The sequence below is a fragment of the Gopherus flavomarginatus genome, chromosome 12 (assembly GCF_025201925.1).
Source record: "Gopherus flavomarginatus isolate rGopFla2 chromosome 12, rGopFla2.mat.asm, whole genome shotgun sequence".
Lineage (NCBI taxonomy): Eukaryota > Metazoa > Chordata > Testudines > Testudinidae > Gopherus > Gopherus flavomarginatus.
Genome location: NC_066628.1, coordinates 28,367,262 through 28,388,706, shown reverse-complemented (window position 1 = coordinate 28,388,706; position 21,445 = coordinate 28,367,262). Strand labels below are relative to the sequence as shown.

General features: G+C 47.0%; 1 protein-coding gene and 1 long non-coding RNA gene across 7 annotated transcripts in view; one reads left to right on the top strand and one right to left on the bottom strand.

Moving 5' to 3' along the window:
* The window catches only part of SHISA6 (shisa family member 6), a 616,361-nt gene that overhangs the window by 73,322 nt on the left and 521,594 nt on the right, over positions 1 to 21,445 (top strand). For all 6 annotated transcript variants that reach the window (XR_007768732.1, XM_050919411.1, XM_050919410.1 and 3 more), the window contains exon 3: positions 610 to 705. Coding sequence is in view for 5 of the 6 variants with exons in the window: in XM_050919411.1 (XP_050775368.1) it covers positions 610 to 705 (96 nt within the window). In the remaining variant the exon portion in view is untranslated. The remainder of the gene's footprint in view (positions 1 to 609; positions 706 to 21,445) is intronic.
* On the bottom strand, positions 8,048 to 10,046 carry LOC127032297 (uncharacterized). Its single transcript, XR_007768757.1, has 2 exons — positions 9,641 to 10,046; positions 8,048 to 8,663 (listed from the first exon to the last, which is right to left on the bottom strand). It is a non-coding gene; the product is annotated as an uncharacterized LOC127032297 (long non-coding RNA).

Genomic DNA, 21,445 nt, shown 5'->3' with positions numbered 1-21,445 from the left:
GGCTGGATTTTTCACATCCTGGAGAGACATAGCTATACCAATGTCACTTTTCAGTGTAGACAAGCCTGGAAGCTCAAAATATTTGAGACCAGAAGCAGAAGCACTGATACTCATCAGGAATGGCATATTTAGGGTTCCTCCTGCCTAGATGGCATCAGGAGGAATCAGAGCTGTTTCTCACAAGATTTCCAGCCCAGTTTCTCAGTCTCAAAGGTCTGGATAGTTCTGATCACTTTGGGATACCTGTCCTAATGCTGCTGAATCTTTGATCTAAAGATGGGCCTAATTCCCTAAAGTGTGGGGTGTTTGTGTCCATAGTTTTGATTTTTGAACCTCTTCTGAGTTTCCTCTATCAGTAATTCATAAGTGTTTGTAACCCCTAGCAGCTCCAGGCACACTGTTTTTTTCCCTCTGCAATTTACACTCTATTTGTTTTTTGTTTAGATATTCCTGCTCTCTGAACTCTCTATGCCTCTCACGTCCTCACTTGCCTTTTATTGTCTCACTATATGACGGGGCTTTGGCTTTCACTGAATTGGGGCTAATGTGGATGCATGGTGTAATGGATATGTTGAGTAATGCCTTGCTTGTTGTCATTTGCCTTGGCAGGTCACTATGGGAAGGATATTTATCGAAGTGGAGGGCCAGATCTCCATAATTTCATCTCCTCCGGGTTTGTCACATTAGGAAGAGGACACGTGAAGGGTACAGTGGAAACAATTTTTTGCTAAATAAAAAGATTGTTTTAAATAAAAAGCTGTAACTCATAAGCTGGGTTCTAAGTGACAGGAGATAACAGTCCTGGACTGCAGTCAGTAGATTTATTCTAGCACACTTTGTTGCAGGTTAAATATTGTGCTGCTGGCAGAGTCTCTTACACCCTAGTGAGGGAAAGCAGGAGGATGCAGCATTAGGGAGTGTGTGCAATCTGACAACTTGTATTGCTTTGTGTTTTCTGGGAGCATGGATGCAAACTGACCCTCTTGCTGCTGCTTTTATCTTGGGAACAGAAAGGTCTGTAATGCCACCCAAGGGAATAGGTGGCACCATTTCAAGAGTGGAGATTTTTGTTTATTCAACTGATTTCCAGGTTGTGGGATTTTATTGTTGTTGTTGTTGTTTTTGGGGGGGTTGATATTACAAATATTTTATAAAATTATTTCTTACAGGTCCACATACATATATTCTGTGTTCACATAATCTGTGATATACTGTACAAACATGAAAACACATAAATATACATATTGTGTGCTGTATATGTTCTGTGTATATGTACTGTATATACAATCTATGTTGAACGATAGTTATAGCTATATTAGATAAGCAAACATATAATCCTGTTTAGGACTTATGGTGATAACAAAGCTGCAGGAGCTGGTGTTGAGTAACTTGTCACCAGAACCCCAAGGTGAATTTTCCTTTTATAGCATTGTTGCATATGTCGAGGGTTTCTATAGTAGATGGTGTGAATGTTTGTTTGAACCAGCTTTGTGTTTACTTTTCATATTCTAACAAAGTCACATTGGTATGTGGACAGTGGCTCATATCACTGGGAGTACAAAGGTGTGCCACGTCCATACTAATCTGACTTTGTTCCTTGCTGACTTATGAGACTGTTGTACATTTATATAGACACAATGTATGTGGAAATGCTTATACAGAGCCAATGTACTATGTGTGGAGCCATGTCCATGTGCCTGCCTGGTTGAACATGCATCCATTGTTGTTTCCGTGGATGACCACCATTAAAAGAGTTTTATTTTTCATACATTTGCTGCACTTTTTAAAATTCTCCATGAGTGTCATCCAAAGCGGTGTCAGTCCTGTAGAAGTTTCAGAGAAGAAACAAATATCTGTATATTGTCTGTGTATGTTTGTGTGTATTTAAATAAAGTTTATTGAGGCTGAGGCAGCACCCATGGGACGTGTAATGCACTTCCATCCTGGGTAGAGCTCTGGCCAGGAGGAAGCAGAGCGACACACCACTAACCTTCCAGGGGAGAGGGGGCTAAAAAGGGGCAAGGAAGGACCTGCAGATAGTGGGACACATGAGGCCTCCCTCAGAAATGGGAGTTTATTGTTATTTCATATCCTATCAGGGCCTGAGCTCGCACTGATCATGATGGGATATCTGTTTCGGCTGAGATGATGAGCATGGGGAATGCACTCAGGCTGGGGTGCAGAGCACAGAGTGGTGTGTCCAGAGCACTTGGGACTAACTGCTGGGATCCCCTGGGCAGGGCCTGGCAACATGCTCCTCCCTCTCAGACATTTTAGTTGATCTTTAATCAATTTACTGTACAATATTGTTCTATGTATAAAATAAAATCTATCTTCCTTCCTTAACTGAAGAGGCTCATGGGGGGTCTATTCTTCCTTAGATGTGCAGATAGATGATTTATACACATCTGCTGTTGGCTTTCCTGGGAGTTCCACGCCATGCATTCCCCATCAATAAGAAGATGGGAGAATAGATGATCTATACGTAAACTATAACTGATAGTCACGAAGATAGGAACATACTTCTCAAAGTGGACAACTGACTTTTGTTGCTTGAAGAAAATTGCCTGCTTTAGTTGTGTATGAAGTCAATCATTTCAGTGTTCTCAATCGATTTGCCTTGGCCTTTGGGATTCATTTTAAACTGTCTACACGTTTATATCACATTTAAATGGTGTGGTTTCAGTGTGGTTAACTTTTAAGGGCAAACTTTCAAGTTTGCATACCACTGATTTGTCTTAAAGTGCATGCACTGATTGCACATGCAAACTGCCATATAAGCATGTATAAATCAATAAGTAGGCACATAAGTGTCTGTGTGTGACATTATCTATTTGCAGCCATAATTGTCTGTCTGTGCTCTGAATACAGGATTTTTTGGATGCAACAGGTAGGTGTGACTTAGGAGCATTTTCAGTGGTACTTGTGCTCAAGTCACTTAGGAGCTTTTGAAAATCCTTCCAGGCATATCTGCTGCACTCTTGTTTGAAAATTTCCTGTTGGCTCTAATTGTCAGAATAATTGCACTTGTAGACAAAAGAGACTATGTCCCAGCAAGCATGCTGCAGCTTTGAGAGATTTGCTTCCAAATTTGAAAGTGTCCGATACAATTCTTCTTTGTAGAAATACAGCTTCATCTTGAGGCTTCATCATGGGTGATTTCCAATGTGTGAGGTGACTGCATTACCTCACCCTCTATTAACCCGACAGCTTTCTCCTGCCCCATTTATTATGGTATCATGAAAGCAGCTTCTGTCTCTGGTTTGAACAAAGCCTCGGAAAGTGCATCTTAATATTTCTTTGCACTAGGAGACACATTTTCTATGTTTTCTCAACTGTCTCCTGTGCTATGGCAGCACTCCAAGTGCTGAATAATATTTTAGAATTAGGCTATTTTGGGAAGGAGATGGGGATGTGAGACATGGCAAAGCACCATGGATACCACATCAGTGAATTCAAGTGCCTGATATTCACAAGTTCCTGGGAGATTTTGATTTATGATTCTTGTATGACACTCTGCTGGGTGATGCATCACTGCCTGACACTAAAGTCTATAAAATCACTATACAATGTATTCTCCAAACCAGGGGAAAGGCCTCTACACTCAGTCAAGTGCAGAGGATCGGGGGATACATTTAAAGTTTTCAAACCATAGAACTTCTTATTGGTGAGGTATAATCTCTTCTTTGATCTCCTTCCTCAATCAGTCAACTACCCAATGAAACAAAGAAAGGGTCACTGAGTAGTAGAACTTGTCAGATCTCAACTAATGTATTATACACATGTTCTTTTGCTTACATTTTCTCTCTTGAATTGGGAGCTCTGTGGTTTTGATTGTACCAGATAATAGCTGCTTGAGGATATCCCAGTTCCCAGGACAGATTCCATTCATCCTGCTCTGCTGAGGTATGGCAGGTCTTTGCTTTACCAGATGTGTTGAGCCATGGGTAGGCAAAATATGGACTGATAACCTTAGAGAATGGACATACCCTGAAATGTAGCCCTGCAGACCTGGCAAGTGGGTTCCAATATTCACTGATTCTCAATGACGCCAGATCAGATTTTCTCAGTTTGCAGGTAAAAGCATATAATTTCCAGCCCCACAAACTCAGCCTGGGCTCTGAGTCAGCCTGGGTTTTTCTGATCTTGCTCATCATTACCTGAAATGAAGATTCTACACCCCAAATTATAACCTCAGTTTACACCGGAGCAATACCTTTCTCCCCTTTGGCACCTGTGTACCGTAATTAGTTTTAAGTGGGTTTGTGCAGGTTACATCATCTGAAGACGCTAGGACTTCACAGGGATAGCTGATGAAATTTGACCTCCAGAACATCTGTTACTAGTGATGATGAGAAATAAAGAACCCAGCTTGCCTCTCAGATCCCAGAATGAGTTTGTGGGGCTGATACTTTTAAACTGAGCACAACAGACCTGGAAGCAATGAAACACAGTGGATATGGAGTCCTACAATGACATTATTACAGAGTCACATTTTTGGGTAGAAGTGTACTTTTACGGTAGTTTTCTTTGACCTTGTCAGTTCAAGCCAGACCCTCCATGGGACACAATGCCTGGTACCAAATCAGAAAATCACACAGACATGTATTTTACAAACCTGGATGACTCAGCTGTCCCCACACCAAAACTCTGCCCCAGGCTATTTCCAGTAATTCTGCAGACTTCTCTCACGCCTCTTGCAGATCCTACAAAACTGAACTCTTCCAGAAATCACTATGTGAAATATTTTGCTCTGGTTTGGGGTGCCTGTAGATCACTAATGTTACAAGCTCTGTAACTCATTGCTGGCTGTGTCTATGCAAGCCATTTTTCTGCAAGTCTTCCACTTTCACATTGGCACCGCTGCCTGCTCCTCTCCTGAGCCAGTAAGTGGGAGAACTAGTGTATAACCCTATGAGTCTATGCAGCGCTGGTCTGGATGACGTGATTGTAAAACTCCTGGCAGCCTGTCTGCAATAGTCCACATGGGGCTGCACCAGTGGCTATGCAATGGTGAAACATTGGAAAAGTACTGGTGCAGGCAAGGTCAGTATAGTATCTGAGCACCTTACTATGCTTCAGGTCTCGATATGACATACAAAACAATACTCTGCTATTACCTGCATGCACCCAGTGGTACCGTCTGGTGGCCTTATATTCCACATTCACCCTGTGGTACCGGCCAGTGATCTCGATCCCATATTCACCCTGTGGTACTGGCCAGTTGCCTCTATACCACATTTGCCCTGCTGTATCAGCTGGTTGCCTTTATCCCAGATGCTCCCTGTTGTACTAGCAGGTGGCTTCTATCTCAGATTCCCCCTGTAGTACTGGTCAGTGGCCTCTGTTTCAGATTCTCACTGTGGTTCTGGCTGGTGGCCCCTTGTTGTGGGTTCCCCCTGTGATTATAGCTGGTGGCCTACTGACCTGGACACTTCTTTTCTCATATCTAAGACTATTGATTTATTCCTTTAGCTGGTAATTTCTGAACTGACCACTGGCCATTTCTGTGCTCTGTCTCTGCAGTCAAAATAAATCCCTTCCATCAGTGGAAAGGTATTTTGCTGCAGTGTTTACATTTGGCACCCCCAGCACAGCACGGATACAAAACATCAAACTGAACACCTCCGAGATGGAGGTTACTGACCCTCCCATTGTATCCTTTCATCAGTAATCTGTGTGTGCAGCATGCCTGAGACTCCTTAAACAGGGAGGGAAATAACTCATATGCTGCCAGTTAAATGTGACTGAGGATGACTTTGGAAGAGTCATTTTTCCATGAAAACATCCAGAATGCATTTTGAATAGGTTATGCAAAAATTGCAGTTTAGGTATGTCGAGTCCCTGTGCTCATTAAACACTTGTTAGATCAAATCAATGGTGGGATGTCAAACAGCAGCCAGCTGCATCCCAATGAATCATTTTATTTCCATCCTGGATAATAACTAATCACTTTGATGGCATCTTGCTGTTTGTGCACTGAAGATCGCTTGCATTCTGATTCCAGATTAATTTGAACCATTGCGTAGCTGCTGCTAATTGTATTGACTAGGAAATGGGCTCGTTAGGATGTTGAAACCTCTTCACAGCGTCGTAGAAAAATTTCATGATACAATAGGGCATTTCAGCCCACTCCCTGAATAATTTAACTAACTTCAGACATGACAAACTATTTATCAGCGAAGTCTGGGCAGCATCTCTGCTTTAGCCCTGTGAATGGCCAGGTGGGAGGAGAGCTGGAGGGGAATGTCTGTCTCAGGGTACGTCTACACTACGGGATAAATTCGATTTAACATAAACCGGTTTTATAAATCAGATAGTATAAAGTCGATTGCGCGCGGCCACGCTAGGTACATTAATTCGGCGGTGTGCGTTCATGGTCCGAGGCTAGCATCGATTTCTGGAGCGTTGCACTGTGGGTAGCTATCCCGTAGCTATCCCGTAGTTCCCGCAGTCTCCCCCCCCCTTGGAATTCTGGGTTGAGAGCCCAGTGCCTGATGGGCAAAAATCATTGTCGCGGGTGGTTCTGGGTACAGCCTCACCCCTCCCTAAGTGAAAGCAGCAGACAACCGTTTCGCTCCTTTTTTCCTGGGTGAACTGTGCAGATGCCATAGCACTGCAAGCATGGACCCCGCTCAGATCAACACCGCGATTGTGAACGTTGTAAACACCTCGCGCATTCTCGTGCTGTCTATGGTGAACCATGAACTGCAAAGGCAGACTAGGAGGAGGCAGCTACGGCAGCGTGGCCACGAGAATGATGAGGACATGGAAACTGAATTCTCCTTAACCGCGGGCCCCTGCACTTTGGAGCTCCTGCTGGTAATGGGGAAGGTTCTACCCATTGAACGCCGATTCTGGGCCCGGGAAACAAGCACAGACTGGTGGGACCGCATAGTTTTGCAGGTGTGGGACGATTTGCAGTGGCTGCAAAACTTTCGCATGCGTAAGAGCACTTTCATGGAACTTTGTGAGTTGATTTCCCCTGCCCTGAAACGTCATAATACCAAGATGAGAGCAGCCCCCACACTGGAGAAGCGAGTGGCAATAGCCCTGTGGAAGCTTGCAACGCCAGACAGCTTACCAGTCAGTCGGGAATCAATTTGGAGTGGGAAAATCTACTGTGGGGGCTGCTGTGATGCAAGTAGCCAAAGCAATCACTAAGCTGCTGCTACAAAAGGTTGTGACTCTAGGAAACGTGCAGGCCATAGTGGATGGCTTTGCCGCAATGGGATTCCCTAACTGTGGGGGGGCGATAGATGGAATCCATATCCCTATCTTGGCACCGGCGCATCAGGCCACCCAGTACGTAAACCGCAAGGGATACTTTTCAATGGTGCTGCAAGCACTGGTGGATCACAAGGGACGTTTCGCCAACATCCACGTGGGATGGCCAGGAAGGGTTCATGACGCTCGCGTCTTCAGAAGCACTGCTCTGTTTAAAATGCTGCAGCAAGGAATTTACTTCCCAGACCAGAAAATAACTGTTGGGGATGTTGAAATGCCTATAGTTATCCTGGGGGACCCAGCCTACCCCTTGAAGCCATGGCTCATGAAGCCATACACCTTGAAGCCATGGCTCATGAAGGCAGCCTGGACAGTGGTCAGGAGCTGTTCAGCTACAGGCTGAGCAAGTGCAGAATGGTGGTAGAATGTGCATTTGGCTGTTTAAAGGCGCACTGGGGCACATTACTGACTCGCTCAGACCTCAGCCAAACCAATGTCCCCTTTGTTACTGCTGCTTGCTGTGTGCTCCACAATCTCTGTGAGAGTAAGAGGGAGACCTTTATGGCGGGGTGGGAGGCTGAGGCAAATCACCTGGCCGCTGATTACGCGCAGCCAGACACCAGGGCGATTAGAAGAGAACACCGGGAAGCGGTGCGCATCAGAGAAGCTTTGAAAACGAGTTTCATCACGGGCCAGGGTACAGTGTGACTGCTGTGTTTGTTTCCCCTTGATGAATCCGGCTCCCTTGATTGACTCATTCCCTGTAAGCAACCCCCCCTCCCCCTTCGATTACAGCTTGCTTAAGGAATAGTCACAATCGTTTAAAAATCATGTATTCTTTATTAAAAAGCTCATTATAAAAAGAGGGAGAGAACTGGCAAGGTAGCCTGGGTGTGGTTTGGGAGGAGGATAGGAGGGAAGGAAAAGGCCACTAAAATCATTTCAATGTAATGACAGCCTTTTGGTTGGGCTGTCCACGGGGGTGGAGTGGGCTGGTGCACGAAGCCTTCCCCCACGCGTTCTTACACGTCTGGGTGAGGAAGATATGGAACATGGTGAGTACTGAGGGTGGTGACACAGGGGCTGCCGCGGCACTCTGTGACCTCGCTGCTCTTCCTGAAGCTCCACCAGACGTCGGAGGATATCAGTTTGATCACGCAGCAACCCCAGCGTTTCATTCCGCCACTGCTGATCTTCCTGCCTACACCTCTGATCTTCCTGCGGCCACCTCTCATCTCGAGCATCTCTCCTCTCCTCACGTTCACTGGCATCTTTCCTGTAATTTGATACCACGTCTTTCCACTGATTCAGATGAGCTCTTTCATTGTGGGTTACTTCCATGATTTCAGAGAACATTTTGTCTCGTGTCCTCTTCTTCCTCCGCCTTATCTGAGCTAGCCTTCGGGATGGAGTAGGGAGGCTTGAAAAATGTGCAGCTGCATGAGGGAGGGAAAAAAGGGAGAGAAGTATTTAAAAAGATACATTTTACAGAACAATGGTTATACTCTTTCACAGTGAACAACACTATTCACCTTACACAGCACATGTGATTTCACTACAAGGTCGCATTTTGCATCTTAATTTTGAGTGCCTGGGCTCTGGTGTTACAGATCTCACTGATGCAGGTCTGGGCATCAGAATTCAGCTTGCATGCGGCCATGGTAAGCCATTATCTTTCGGCTTCTGTAGCCTTCACTTCCATTCGCAGAAGCCACCCCCACCCCCCCTCCAATTCTCTAGGATGATCGCTTTACCCCCTCGCCCCACCGCATGGCTGGTATCATGGAAGATCACTGCTAATCACCCCCCTACTCCTCACCGCGTGGCTGGTAGCTGGGAAGATTCCTGCTAGCCAAACGCGAGAAAGCTCAGCGCTATCCTTCCTCCCCTCCCCCTGCTTGGCTACATGCAAGGAAGGATTTCTTGTAAGCAACAGGTAAACATCCCTGTAGGTAAAAGGCCATCTCTGTCCCCTTAATTAAATTCCTGAATTTCAACCAGGTTACCATGAACGATATCACTCTGCTGAGGATAACAGAGCGAGATAAAGAATGGATGTTTCTTGAATGCCTGCAATCACCGGGACCATACGCAGCTATGCTTTGTCATGCAATGATATCCGATTACTTGCTACATGCATGGCGTGGTAAAGTGTTCTACCATGGTGGACGGAACAAGGCTGCCTTGCCCAGAAACCTTCTGCAAAGGCTTTTGGAATACCTCCAGGAGCGCTTCATGGAGATGTCCCTGGAGGATTTCCGTTCCATCCCCAGACATGTTAACAAACTTTTCCAGTAACTTCACTGCCAGCGAATGCATCCCAAGCCCTCAGGGCAAATCAGTCATTAAAAAAAGCTTGCTTTTAAACCATGTTTTGTATTTACAAAGGTACACTCACCAAAGGTACGCTCACCAGAGGTCGCTTCCATGGCTTCACTGTCTGGGCTAGTGGCTTGGGAGGCCTGGGACGGTAATTCCGTCTGGGTCAGAAAAAGCTCCTGGCTGTTGGGCTAACAGAGTGCTGTGTGCTCTCTTCAAGCTCGTCCTCCTCTTCCTCCTCCTCACCTTCCCCGTCCACATAATCCTCAGGCATGGCTGAGATTACAACCCCCACCACGGAATCCAAGGACGGAGGAGGGGGGGTAGTGGTGGCGCAGCTCCCTAAAATTGCATGCAGCTCAGCGTAGAAGCGGCATGTTTTTGGCCCTGCCCCAGACCTTCCGTTTGCCTCTTTGGTTTTCTGGTATGCTTGTCTGAGCTCCTTCACTTTCACTCTGCACTGCACTGAGTCCCTGGTGTGGCCTCTCTCCTTTGTGGTCTTGGAAATTTTTTCAAAAGTTTTTTCATTTCGTCTTTTTGAACGGAGTTCTGTTAGCACTGAATCCTCTCCCCATATAGCGATCAGATCTAGTACCTCCCGTGTGGTCCATGCTGGAGCTCTTTTTCTATTCTCAGGAGACTGCATTGTTACCTGTGCTGATGAGCTCTGTGTGGTCACCTGTGCTGATCAGAGCTCCACGCTGGCCAAACAGGAAATGAAATTCAAAAGTTCGCGGGGCTTTTCCTGTCTACCTGGCCAGTGCATCCGAGTTCAGATAGCTGTCCAGAGCGGTCAGTGGTGCACTGTGGGATACCGCCCGGAGGCCAATACCATCGATTTGCAGCCACACTAACCCTAATCTGATATAATAATACCGATTTTAGCGCTACTCCTCTCATTGAGGAGGAGTACAGAAACCGATTTAAAGAGCCCTTTATATCGATTTAAAAGGCATCGTAGTGTGGACGGGTGCGGCGTTAAATCGGTTTAACGCTGCTAAAATCGGTATAAACACGTAGTGTAGACCAGGCCTCAGAGGCAGTCACAGGTCAGGAGCTGGCATCGACACCACAAGACTGCTTGAAGCATCAGTGCAGCCTGCTGTTGCCAGCAGATTGCCGTAGGCACTGAAGGAGGTGAATGTGGAAGTAAGGAAATGTATCCATATGGAACAGCCTTTGGCCGGGGGCTTCGGGCAGTAAAATAGGCTGGGTTCAGGTATCCTGATCTTCTCCCCTTGGTCACCCAGGAGGAGTGCTTTCCAATTAGATAACAAAATGTGGCCCTAGCCCCCGTCTAGATAGATTTCAAAAGACCCTGGCCTTCCAAACTGGTGCTTCCCATCTCAGCAAGTGATGGGCAGAGGGGCAAAGGAGTTTGTAAAGCTCTCTGACTTTATTGAATAAACAGCAGAGAAATGAGCAGTGGTGGTAACCAGGAACAATAGGCAGTGGGGCGCAGGACCCAGTGAAACTTACGCAGAGCTGTGTACCGTCAGTCACTCTACCATGGGATCTGACCAGAGTCTGCTCCTTGTAAGAAGGGAAAATGTCGTTCTCAGGTTGCACTGGTGGTACATGTGATGAGACACAGCCTTCAACACCACTCCCTGTTGGCTGCCTCCTAATTAGGCCTAATTATGAGGAAAAGGTGCCTCCCCCCAGGCACAGATAGGATTTGGGGGATCAGCAATGAGGACTGGGAGACAACTGCATGAACTGGCTCATCACTTGTGCCTCAGCCAAGAAACAGTTAACAACCTGCTCTTGTGCTGGAGCTGCCGACTATCAGCTCCAAATACAAACTGTGAATCACACCCTGGGTGTGCATATATCCATACATGACCGTGTGGCATGGAGCTTTTCCAGCTCCTGTTTGGGACGGGTGCGTTACCCATGGGTGAGTTCTGCAGCTTATCCCAGATGAGTGCCAGTAAAGCCATAACACCACCCCACTGCACCAGGTATCATGTGGATGTCACCAACACAGAGTTAGGCCCAACACAGCTTAGCGCTTCTCTCTAAAGTAGCTCTTGACATAGATTTTACACATAACATGCATGTATCCAATTTATGTAATCTTAAATGCTCTGTAAATGTGAGTGAATTGGGATTTTCACTCAGTCTGTGGGAATAAACCATGCCAAAGTCGTGCTGATGGTAGCCCACTGCCCACTGCATTTTCTTAGTCAGGATTGTATTCACTAACCTTCACCTGCTGGACACTGGCTGACACCACCCTACTTGCTGAGAAAGCAGAGATTCCATCGCTGTGGAAATCACCTGTGTAATCGCAGCCAGCCAGTGCTATTTCTGTGGTTAGAGAATCGCCTTGCTTTAGGATGTGTCTATACATGAAAATTAATCTGAATAAGGGAAGGTGTGAATTAAAGCAGATTTGCTATTCCTTCTTATCTGCATGTGTGGATGTTCTTATTCCAGAATAAGAGTACTCTGTTCTGAATTAGCTTAATAAAGTAAATTAACTAATTTGGAATAAGGCACTTTTATTACAGAATAAGTGTCCAAACACAGAGTTCATCAGAATAGCCACTCCAGAATAACTCCGGTGTAGGCAAACCCCTAAACACCTTTGTCTTGGAAACTCCATTTTTACCCAATGTAATCCTCACTAGGGCTTCACAGCTGTGTTTTCGGTGGATAGTTACAGTAATCTAGCTCACTAGAATGGATTTCTTTTCCTCTGCATTGTGTGTGTTATGTCAAAATAAATTACAGCACCTGAAAAGAAATGACTGCTTACTACTAAATGCCCTTTCGCAGGAGGGATTCTGTCAACTATTCAGTGCTGTGTTGGCACTTAGCTTTAAATGTGGAACTGTAGACTGCTGAAAGCCTGCCTAGTTATGCTCCCTATACATGTACCCAGGGAGCTGCTTCCTCTAGTTTTCTCTTTGGAAGAGTTTATTTTTCTGTATTTATCAGCTAGAATTTGGTTACAAAAATGGGCCTGTCATTTTCTGCATTGACATCATTTAACATCTGAAGTTGGTTGCCAGCCTACAAAGGATTGTTAAGTAAAATTAAAAATTCTCAACTGGAACTGGCATCCAGGGCTCCTTCAGCTTTAAGACAATTTGTAAAGCACAAAACCCAGATCTATTATTGAATGTTTGATGTATAAAGCCCAGAATGAGAGAATCTGTGATTCTGAGCATCACTCCAACACACCTAGAACCCTGAAGCAGTCTAAGAAGACCTAGGAGGTTTGGTATGTGAAGAGACTACAGTGTCCTTTCATAGGCACCAGCAAACTTCGTACTAACAAATCACTGTCTATTGTCCAAATGAGCCAAAACTTTGTTTCCATTCTACTTTGGGACTATTTTAAAGTCTTTTGGGAGTGAATATTGTCTAGTAATCTAAGCAGAGCACTTGGAGCGTGAGTCCTGGGCTCTTTTCCTAGCTATGCCACTGACTTACGGGAAAATGATTTGACTGCTCTGTGCCTCAGTTTAACCAGCTGTAAATTTGGTACAATAAAGCAAAGGCTACAGAGGTGAGAGAAGAGCTGTGCAGACAGCTGTTTATAGGCTGTTAACTCAGCAAATTTAGCCCTGTTACCTGATTGCAAATTTTCCACCAACAGACAGATTTTTGCTGATTTGTTCACTCTTTGTAACTGTTTGTGCAGGTGATCTCTTTTTATTGCCCAGGAACCTGTGGCTGTGAATTGTTGTTTATTATTTGTATCATGATAGTGCCTAGGTCCCAATCAAGAATCAGGACCTGATTGTGCTATGTGGGATACAAACAAATCAGGAGATGGTTCATGCCCCCAAGAGCTTATGATCTGCGTATTCCTTCTTGTCGTCGATATATACGAGTCAATAGTGGAGCATGTACTGCCTGGTGGAAAGTCAGTCCAGGCACATGCTCAGTTATTGAGTTAATGCTGTTTTACTAGCTGGGCTCTAGAGGTCAACTCCATATTCCACTGACCAGCAGTGTTGCTAGGCTTATCACATTACAACTAGATACTGGCTTTAAGGGACATAGTGTTACAGAGCTGTGGTCCGCTAAGCCACATGAGGTTGTTTCTGTTCCCCAGTTGGGTGACTTATTCTTATCAACTACTTTCACATCTTATCTTACCCAAACAAATTTTGGTTAAACGACTTCACTACATCCTCCACCATCATCCACAGCAGCAAAACTTCACTGCGCAAATGTTTGCAAAGAGCAGTCATTCTGCAAATGAGGCAGTCTGTAAATTACAGAAGAATTTTTTAGTGATTTTCAAGAAAGATCCACTCACCCTTGTAACATTGAAACATGCAAGACCCAGGACTCACCCAGCCACCTCACAATGTGTTATGTCTGAGATCCTGATTCTCGCTGCCTTGCACTCAGGCAAAGTGAGTGCACATTTCAAACACCACCAGATCACAAAGAGCAAGGCTGAGAAGAATCGGGCCCTTGGAGTCTGACTCCTTGTTGCTGCTAGTGGTGGCAGGGCTCCCCAACGGGACAGAGGAGCCAGGGAGAGCAAACTGCTACTGCTCTCCACACTTGCCTGGCAGATAGGGCCCTGTGGGGTACTGAGAATTTCAACTGCCATTGGAGTCAGCACATTTCAGGATTGGGGCCAAAGTTCCAGTAAGAGGCCATAGCACCTTGCATTGTTTTTACCCGCTCCCTCAGGCTGTGTTACTCCTTTGGCCACCGCTCCAGGCTCTCTGGCTGTGCCAGGCCTGGCCGAATCCCACAGGCTGTGAATCTTTTCATGCTCTCTGTCTTCAGTGTCCTCGGCTGTGACTGAGTAGGGATCCCTCATTCAGAGGCTGGCTGTGAGCTACTTGTTTTAGGGCTTGCAGAACATTATCTTGGCCAAAGGACACCTTCTTCCTGCTCCCTCGTCTGTCTTGTTCCTGATCCTCTGGCTACTCTCTGGCTATCTGGTCCTTTCATCCATCTCTCTTGGGATTCCCTGCTAAGAACAGTGAACAGGTACCTCAGCACGTGTCAGCTTCTCCGAGGAAGTAACTAACCTCAGCTCAGATTCACCCGGGTTCTGCTAGCCCATTGGTTGCCACCGATGGCTCTGTGTGCACCTTGGACTGTAGGCTCCCAATCCTGCCTTAGTGATGGGGCCTGGCATTACACCACCACTGTGGTTGTCCAGCTGCCATTCAGCTGTGCCTGCTCCAACCCTTGATGGAACTTGGGCTGCTGGCGGTTGAAAGCCTGTGCCCACAAGTGAATGGGAAGCAGTCCTGGCTGGGACAGCGAGATTGTAGACCGCTAACAGGTGGACAGCACTAGGCCCAGCTCAGATAGACCAGAAAGTTTCTCCTTCTAATGGGACACTGGCCCACATCCTCCAAGGTGTTTAAGTGCCTAACACCTATTGAAATCAGGAGCCTAAATACCTCTGAGTATCTGGGCCACTATTCCCAGGTGAAAAGAGACTGCATTCTGGGGCAGACAAAGAAGCATTAGAGATTTTGCATAAGCCGTTTCAAAGAGTTTTGATCAAGTTCTGATGTTGCATTAAGGGGAATAGAGCTCAGCCTTCTTCCACCCACCAACATAGATGATGCAGTGTTAGAGGTTGGATTCTGAAGTCGGGTCGTGGGGTGTGCATGTGCATATGATTAATCCCCTCTATTCAGCATGGGTGAGGACACATCTGGAGTACTGTGTCCAGTTTTGGGCCCCCCACTACAAAAAGGATGTGGACAAATTGGAGAGAGTCCAGCGGAGGGCAACTAAAATGATTAGGGGACTGGAGCACATGACTTATGAGGAGAGGCTGAGGGAACTGGGCTTATTTAGTCTGCAGAATAAAAGAATGAGGTGGGCGGGATTTGATAGCAGCCTTCAACTACTATACCTGAAGGGGAGTTCCAAAGAGGATGGAGCTCAGCTGCTCTCAGTGGTGGCAGATGACCAAACAAGGAGCAATGGTCTCAAGTTGAAGTGGGGGAGGTTTATATTGGATATTAGAAAAAACTATTTCACTAGGAGGATGGTGAAGCACTGGAATGGGTTACCTAGGGAGGTGGTGGAATCTCCATCCTTAGAGGTTTTTAAGGCCTGGCTTGACAAAGCTCTGTCTGGGATGATTTAGTTGGGGTTGGTCCTGCTTTGAGCAGGGGGTTGGACTAGATGACCTCCTGAGGTTTCTTCCAGCCCTTATCTTCTGTGATGTATGCACCCATGTCTGAGTGTGTGAGCACCCGTGTATGTGCACCTATGTATGTGCAAGCATCCATGTGTGTGCATGTGTGCACGCATGTGGGGAACTGGTATTAGCATCCCTTCCTCCCAGGACAAACTTACATGGCTATCAGACGAACTGCTATTTTAACAGACAGCAACATGGGAGGTTGAGGGAGGTCTCTGCGATGAACAGGGCAATCTGTAACCCTTGTTCTAAAGCTAGACTTACGGGCGGCTGACCACCCTTGATTTTAGCGTGGGCTGGGGGCAGTGGTACTGTTCAGTGGGAAATTGGATCAAGCCACTCCCTGGGACCCAAGGATGCCTTCAAAGCTTGGAGGCAAGAGGGGCAATGGCCCTACCTGGCACACCCCCAAAGACAGAAGATATCTGCCACCTGCAGCCTCTCTCAATTTCCAATGGAGTCACACAGGAGATAGGAATTGGGGAGAGGCCAGCAGATTCCCTGAAGGCACCACTAGTAAGTGGCCAGGTGTTGGTGGGGAGAGCAGGAGGGCTGTAGAGGTCCCACAGAGGTCTGCTGACTTCTCTGTTGCAGGACCTTCCACTCACAGTCCTCGCTGCTCCTCCTCAGCCTGGCTCTGATAGACACCCTGTGCAGGCTGAGCTCCCTGGGTCCTACAGAGTGTGGGGCTTGGACAAAGCCAGGTGGGGGTGGAGGAACTGGGTAATTTGCAGGAACTCCCAGCCCAGCCTGTTTGTCTGAACTGATCTCTCTGCAAAGCCGTCACCTTTCTTGTTCACCTGCAGGCTCCTCAGTACTGCTCCAGGCCCCTGGGGAGTGATAGCAAGAGGGGTTTGATTTGGTTCGATAGGAGAGTGCTGAGGAGGGGATATTGAGAGGAGGAGCTGTCAGCATCCTAGGGAGGGGTGATGGGCGCTAACGATGGTGCCAATGAAAGCAGGCTGCAGAATGGAATTTCCCTCCCATGGAAATTTCAATTTGGGGGGCAAAAAATCCTCTTGAATCAGTGTAAAAATCGAAATGGTTTGTGGGAGAAAAAATTCTGAATTTATTTCCCAGGAGAACCGAGACTGAATTTTTCAGCTTGCTCCTTGTGGGGCAAGTCCTCCAGCGGCCGCTTCCCTGTGCTGCCTGACTGCAGAGAGTGAGAGGCCCGCAGAACCAGCTGCCATAGGGACCCGGGGGCTGAGGGAGCCCAGGCTGGCAGGCGCTCTGGCCTAGATACTTGCACCAACAGGAGTGTAGCTAAGGGAACAGGCTGCACCAGTCCATTCAGCCAGCTCCATGGTCACCTCCCCTGGGGTTAGAGATCCAGGGTTCTCTGCAAGGGGAAGGACGATGGGCATGTGGCTGCTTTTCAGCATAGAGCCTATGTAGATGTTCCTCCTGTCTGTCTGTCTAGGCACCTCTAGCACCTTCCTCTGCATCCTATGTGAGCGCCCCATGACAGTGGGATAAATGACCAGTGTGAAAATCCAGCCTGGCCTTTTACTTTTCCATCCAGGAAGGTGAAACTAGGTAAGAATACCTTTTGGTGTTAGCAAATGTTCTCCTTCTGCTACGTGCTATGGCTGGCACTGCTGGGATATGCAGTGTAGACCTGGCTGACTGCAAGGCCTGGAACGGAGGAGATAAAAACAGTGGGAATTTGAGCAGCAGCTGCCCAAGCTCCCTCTTTCAGCAGGAAAGAGTTCACTATGGATTCCCCCTGTAATAGGGGTTGTTGTGGGGCCGCAGAGAGTAAAGCCAGCAGGGTGAAGGGAGACTGCTGTTGAGTGTACGCACCCTCAGGGCTGATGCTTCCATTTAGGTGACCTAGGTGGTCGCCTAGGTCACCAGGATTTGGGAGGGCAGCAGACTGCTCCGGTGGACCTCCCACAGGCGTCCCTGTGGAAGGTCCGCTGGTCCCGCGGCTCCGGTGGAGCATCCGCAGGCACGGCTGTGGCAGGTTCACTGGAGCCGCGGGACCAGCGGACCGTCCGCAGGCACGGCTGCGGGAGGTCCACTGGAGCCGCGGGACCGGCGAGCTGGCCCTGCGCCTAGGGCGTCAAAAACTCTGGCGCTGCTCCTGCGCACCCCCATTCCTTCTGCCTTGAGTGCTGGGACAGGAAGTTGCTCCCATGCCTCTCCTAATGCTATAGAGTGGGCTGCTGCTGAGTAGCCTTCCCTGCCAGCTGTTTGCACAGTGCAGAGGCAGAGGGCGTGGAGGCCAGTCAGGTAATTATCGGGAGGTAGAATTCATCACGAGGACAGTATAAACGCAGGAGTGTTGTGGCACAGAACGAGCCGTGCGGCACTTCCTGGGTCTGTCAGAATGCTTGAATGGGGGAGCATTTGATGCACAGTGGCTTTTGCTGGCGGTTATTTATGTTGCTCTCTAATGGCTGGTGTTTGAATTGTTAAAAGCAGAGCATCCTCTGTTGTGGGAACCTGCCTCCCACTGCCAGGGGCCCGGCCCGCTAGACTCATGGCTCTTCCTTCCACACACAAGGGAGACCCCACCCCTTCACCTCAAAAGCAGAGTGAGCCATGGTGATCCATACCATTGTCACGACAGCCCCCTGCAAAGGAGTGATTGTGTTGACCAATTGTTCAAGATGCAGCAGCCCCCAGTACCACCTACTGAGTGCAACAGATGGCTGGGAGCACAGCATGTCACCAACCTGCACGCTGCACGTGCCCCCAGCCCCTTCCATATCCATGCCAGTTCTTTGGTGCTGATCTCTAAAGCCCCCAATGAACCAGAGCTTCATTTTTGTAGGGGCCTTCAGAGATGCTGTAGTTACCTTCTCAAGGTAGAAGTGAGATGAATCAGGGTCATCCTTTGAAGCAGGCCCTCCTGTGCTGGGGATTCTCTGCTGCTGGAGATCAGGCTGAGTTTGCATCTTGCTGCTATCCAGCCACAATGGAAGAGACGTCACTTTGCACAGGCCTTCCCTCCATATCGACAGCTGCGAACAGACAGCAGTACTTCTGCTTGAGGCAGACAATGGAGACCCATCCCGCTTAAAACGCCACACAAACAATGGAGTATGATGATTTCAGATCGGAACAGTTCTCTTTGTAACTGTGCATCTGACACTTGGGTGTTATTAGGATGGGTGCAATAAAAGGCATGGATAGAAAGAATCTGGGGCTTATCAGTAATTCATAATACCTGAAATATGCAGGCAACCAGATTCTGCAGCACAACTGGGATTCAAACCATGGGCCTGATCCCAAAACCTCTGACATTGGGTTCAGTGGGCCTGGGACTGGTTCCTATGTTGAAAATGCACTTGTGTATTTCAGTAGCTGGCCATCCCCCGAGACCTGCCTACTTTTCTGTCTTAGTGGAACATGCAATAGGTTTTGCTTTCTTCAGATATGTCCCTGCTCTGATCAGTGACTGTAAAATGGTAGATTTCCCTGGTCTTGTGTCTCAGTAGCTCTGTAATAAAAGTGCTTAATTTACCATTAAAAAGATATTTTATCTAATGACCAGCCTTTAAACTGAACATGGGACCTGAGAGTCAAACTGGGTTCTCTGGCTGTGCATCATCACTATTAATAAGTGCCCTAATCCTAAATTAGGTCTCTAGATGTTACTGTAATACAAATAATAATAAAGATTTTCCAGTTGGAAATTTAGTTCAAATTCTGCTGAGAATGCATAAGATGGAATAGATGCCAGATCCCACTCCCAAAGCTGGGTTGGCTCTGTGGGGCTAAGAGGAGCAAAAGACTTTAAAAATGTTAGCCAGTAAGTCAGCAGGGAGGACTCTGCATACGCACAGTGAGTGGATCTGCTGAATAAGAACATCTGAGTTTTGCATAGTCACATTTCTAAGCAGATCTGTATTTTAAATGAGGCCATTTCTGTGCACAGAACTCAGAGGCATCTCTTTGGAAATGAGTTATTTCAGTAGTTGTATCTGGATTTTGTAAGGACATATTTGTGTAAAACTTATAACATCACATGTAACTCAGCTTTACTGTCTATAAAAGCTGCACATTTTAGTTTAAACTGTTATTAATAATTCTTATTTTTTGAAGATGTGCTCAGTGCTGTACAAAGCAGAGATACTAAGAGTTTACAAGCTATAACTCAATGGCATGTCACCATTTGGGATACTGGCCTAAATTCTAGTCACCCCAACTCAAAAAGAGCAGAAACAGAAATGGGTTCAGAAGCAGGTGATGAGAATAATTACGGGCCTGAATTAGGGACTTCATATGAAGCGAGATTGAAAAAAGCTCCTTAGAGAGGAAACAAAGAAGAAGGGACAAGATCAAAGTCTGTAAAATAATGAAGGGGATAGAAAGGATAGATCAGCAATTCCTGTTCACTATCTCCTGTGATACAGGAAGTAGTGGACATTCAATTACATTAAAATTGGGAAATTTAAAACTGAGCAAAGGAAATACTTTTTCATGCAATGCACAAATTATTCTGTGGAACTCTCTGCCACAAGAAATAACTAAGGTCAAAAATTCAGTAGGATTGAAAAACAGATTGGACATTTATATGGCTAGCAAGATTATCCAGAGTGTTCGGAGGACATATTAAAATCAGAGCTTTTGAAGGGATAGAAACCTTCCTGCTTCAGGCATAAGCCAACCTCTAACTGTTTGGGAATTTACCTGGGGAGAAGTAATCCCATAACTTTCCACTGCAGGGTTTCTTCCTCTGAGGCAGCTGGTACTGGACAGTCCACTGGACTAGTTGGGCCCCAGTTTGGCCCCATCTAGCAATCCCTATGTTGGAAGCAAAGGGAGAGTGATGTCACCCAAACTCTTCCACTGCAGAAAACATGAGTTTGATCTACTAGTGCAGTCAGGGAAATTCAGCCCTGCTGAAAGTGCTGCTTACTGTGTCAGACTGGAGCTGGGCACTCTGCAAACTGGGGTGCGGGAGTCCAGCTCTTGGCATTTCCAGTTCCTAGCAAGTGCCCCTCAGGGCTGGCGTCTGAGCTCTGGGAAGGAAAAGAAGACTGGATGGTTCGGTTGGTGAGTTCATGACCCTTCTGCTGTGTGTTAAAATCTATGGATTCTAAAGCCTGTTCATAGCTCAAGAGGCAGGCATGGGTCTGCCCAGCTTTGGAGACCCAGCTGGTTGTGTTCTGCCTCTCAGTGGCAGGCAGGATCTTCTAGACTTTCCTGCTGTGGTGGAAAGTGAACACAAGCAAAACACAGCCCCAAAGAGATGATTTTAGTCTTGTTACTACAGAGTCCCGAGAGTGGGCCTCCGGGATTGGAACTTCTGATTTGCAACTGTGCCATGACTTTGCAAGTCAAATTCCAGACACACTTGGTCCCTGAAAGGAAGTGATAAACAGTGGGGCAGTCGGCAGGAGGATGGGCTGCAGGATTTGTGCCCAATTTCCATCACCACCCTGCCAGGGCACGTCCATGCAGACTTATACTGGCCCCACACTCTTCACAGTCTTTATCTCCTCTGCTCTGCCTATGAAGAGTTTAATCACCGCAAAGGCGAGGCACCACTCCATGTTCACATACTGTAGGGGGGTGAAGCACTGTAAAGGAGGTGGGACATCCCTGTTCTGTTGTGCTGTTCTTTCTGCAGCCAGACAAAGACCCTGATACTTGGTCATTGTTGGTAGGAGGGCAGATCTGTGCCCCAGCTGTTCCCAGCCTCTTTCTGTGTTTTGAGCCCAGTGGCACATCCTCACGCAGATCTTGTCACGTACAATCCACTCATGCCCCATTGACTCCATGTCTGACTGC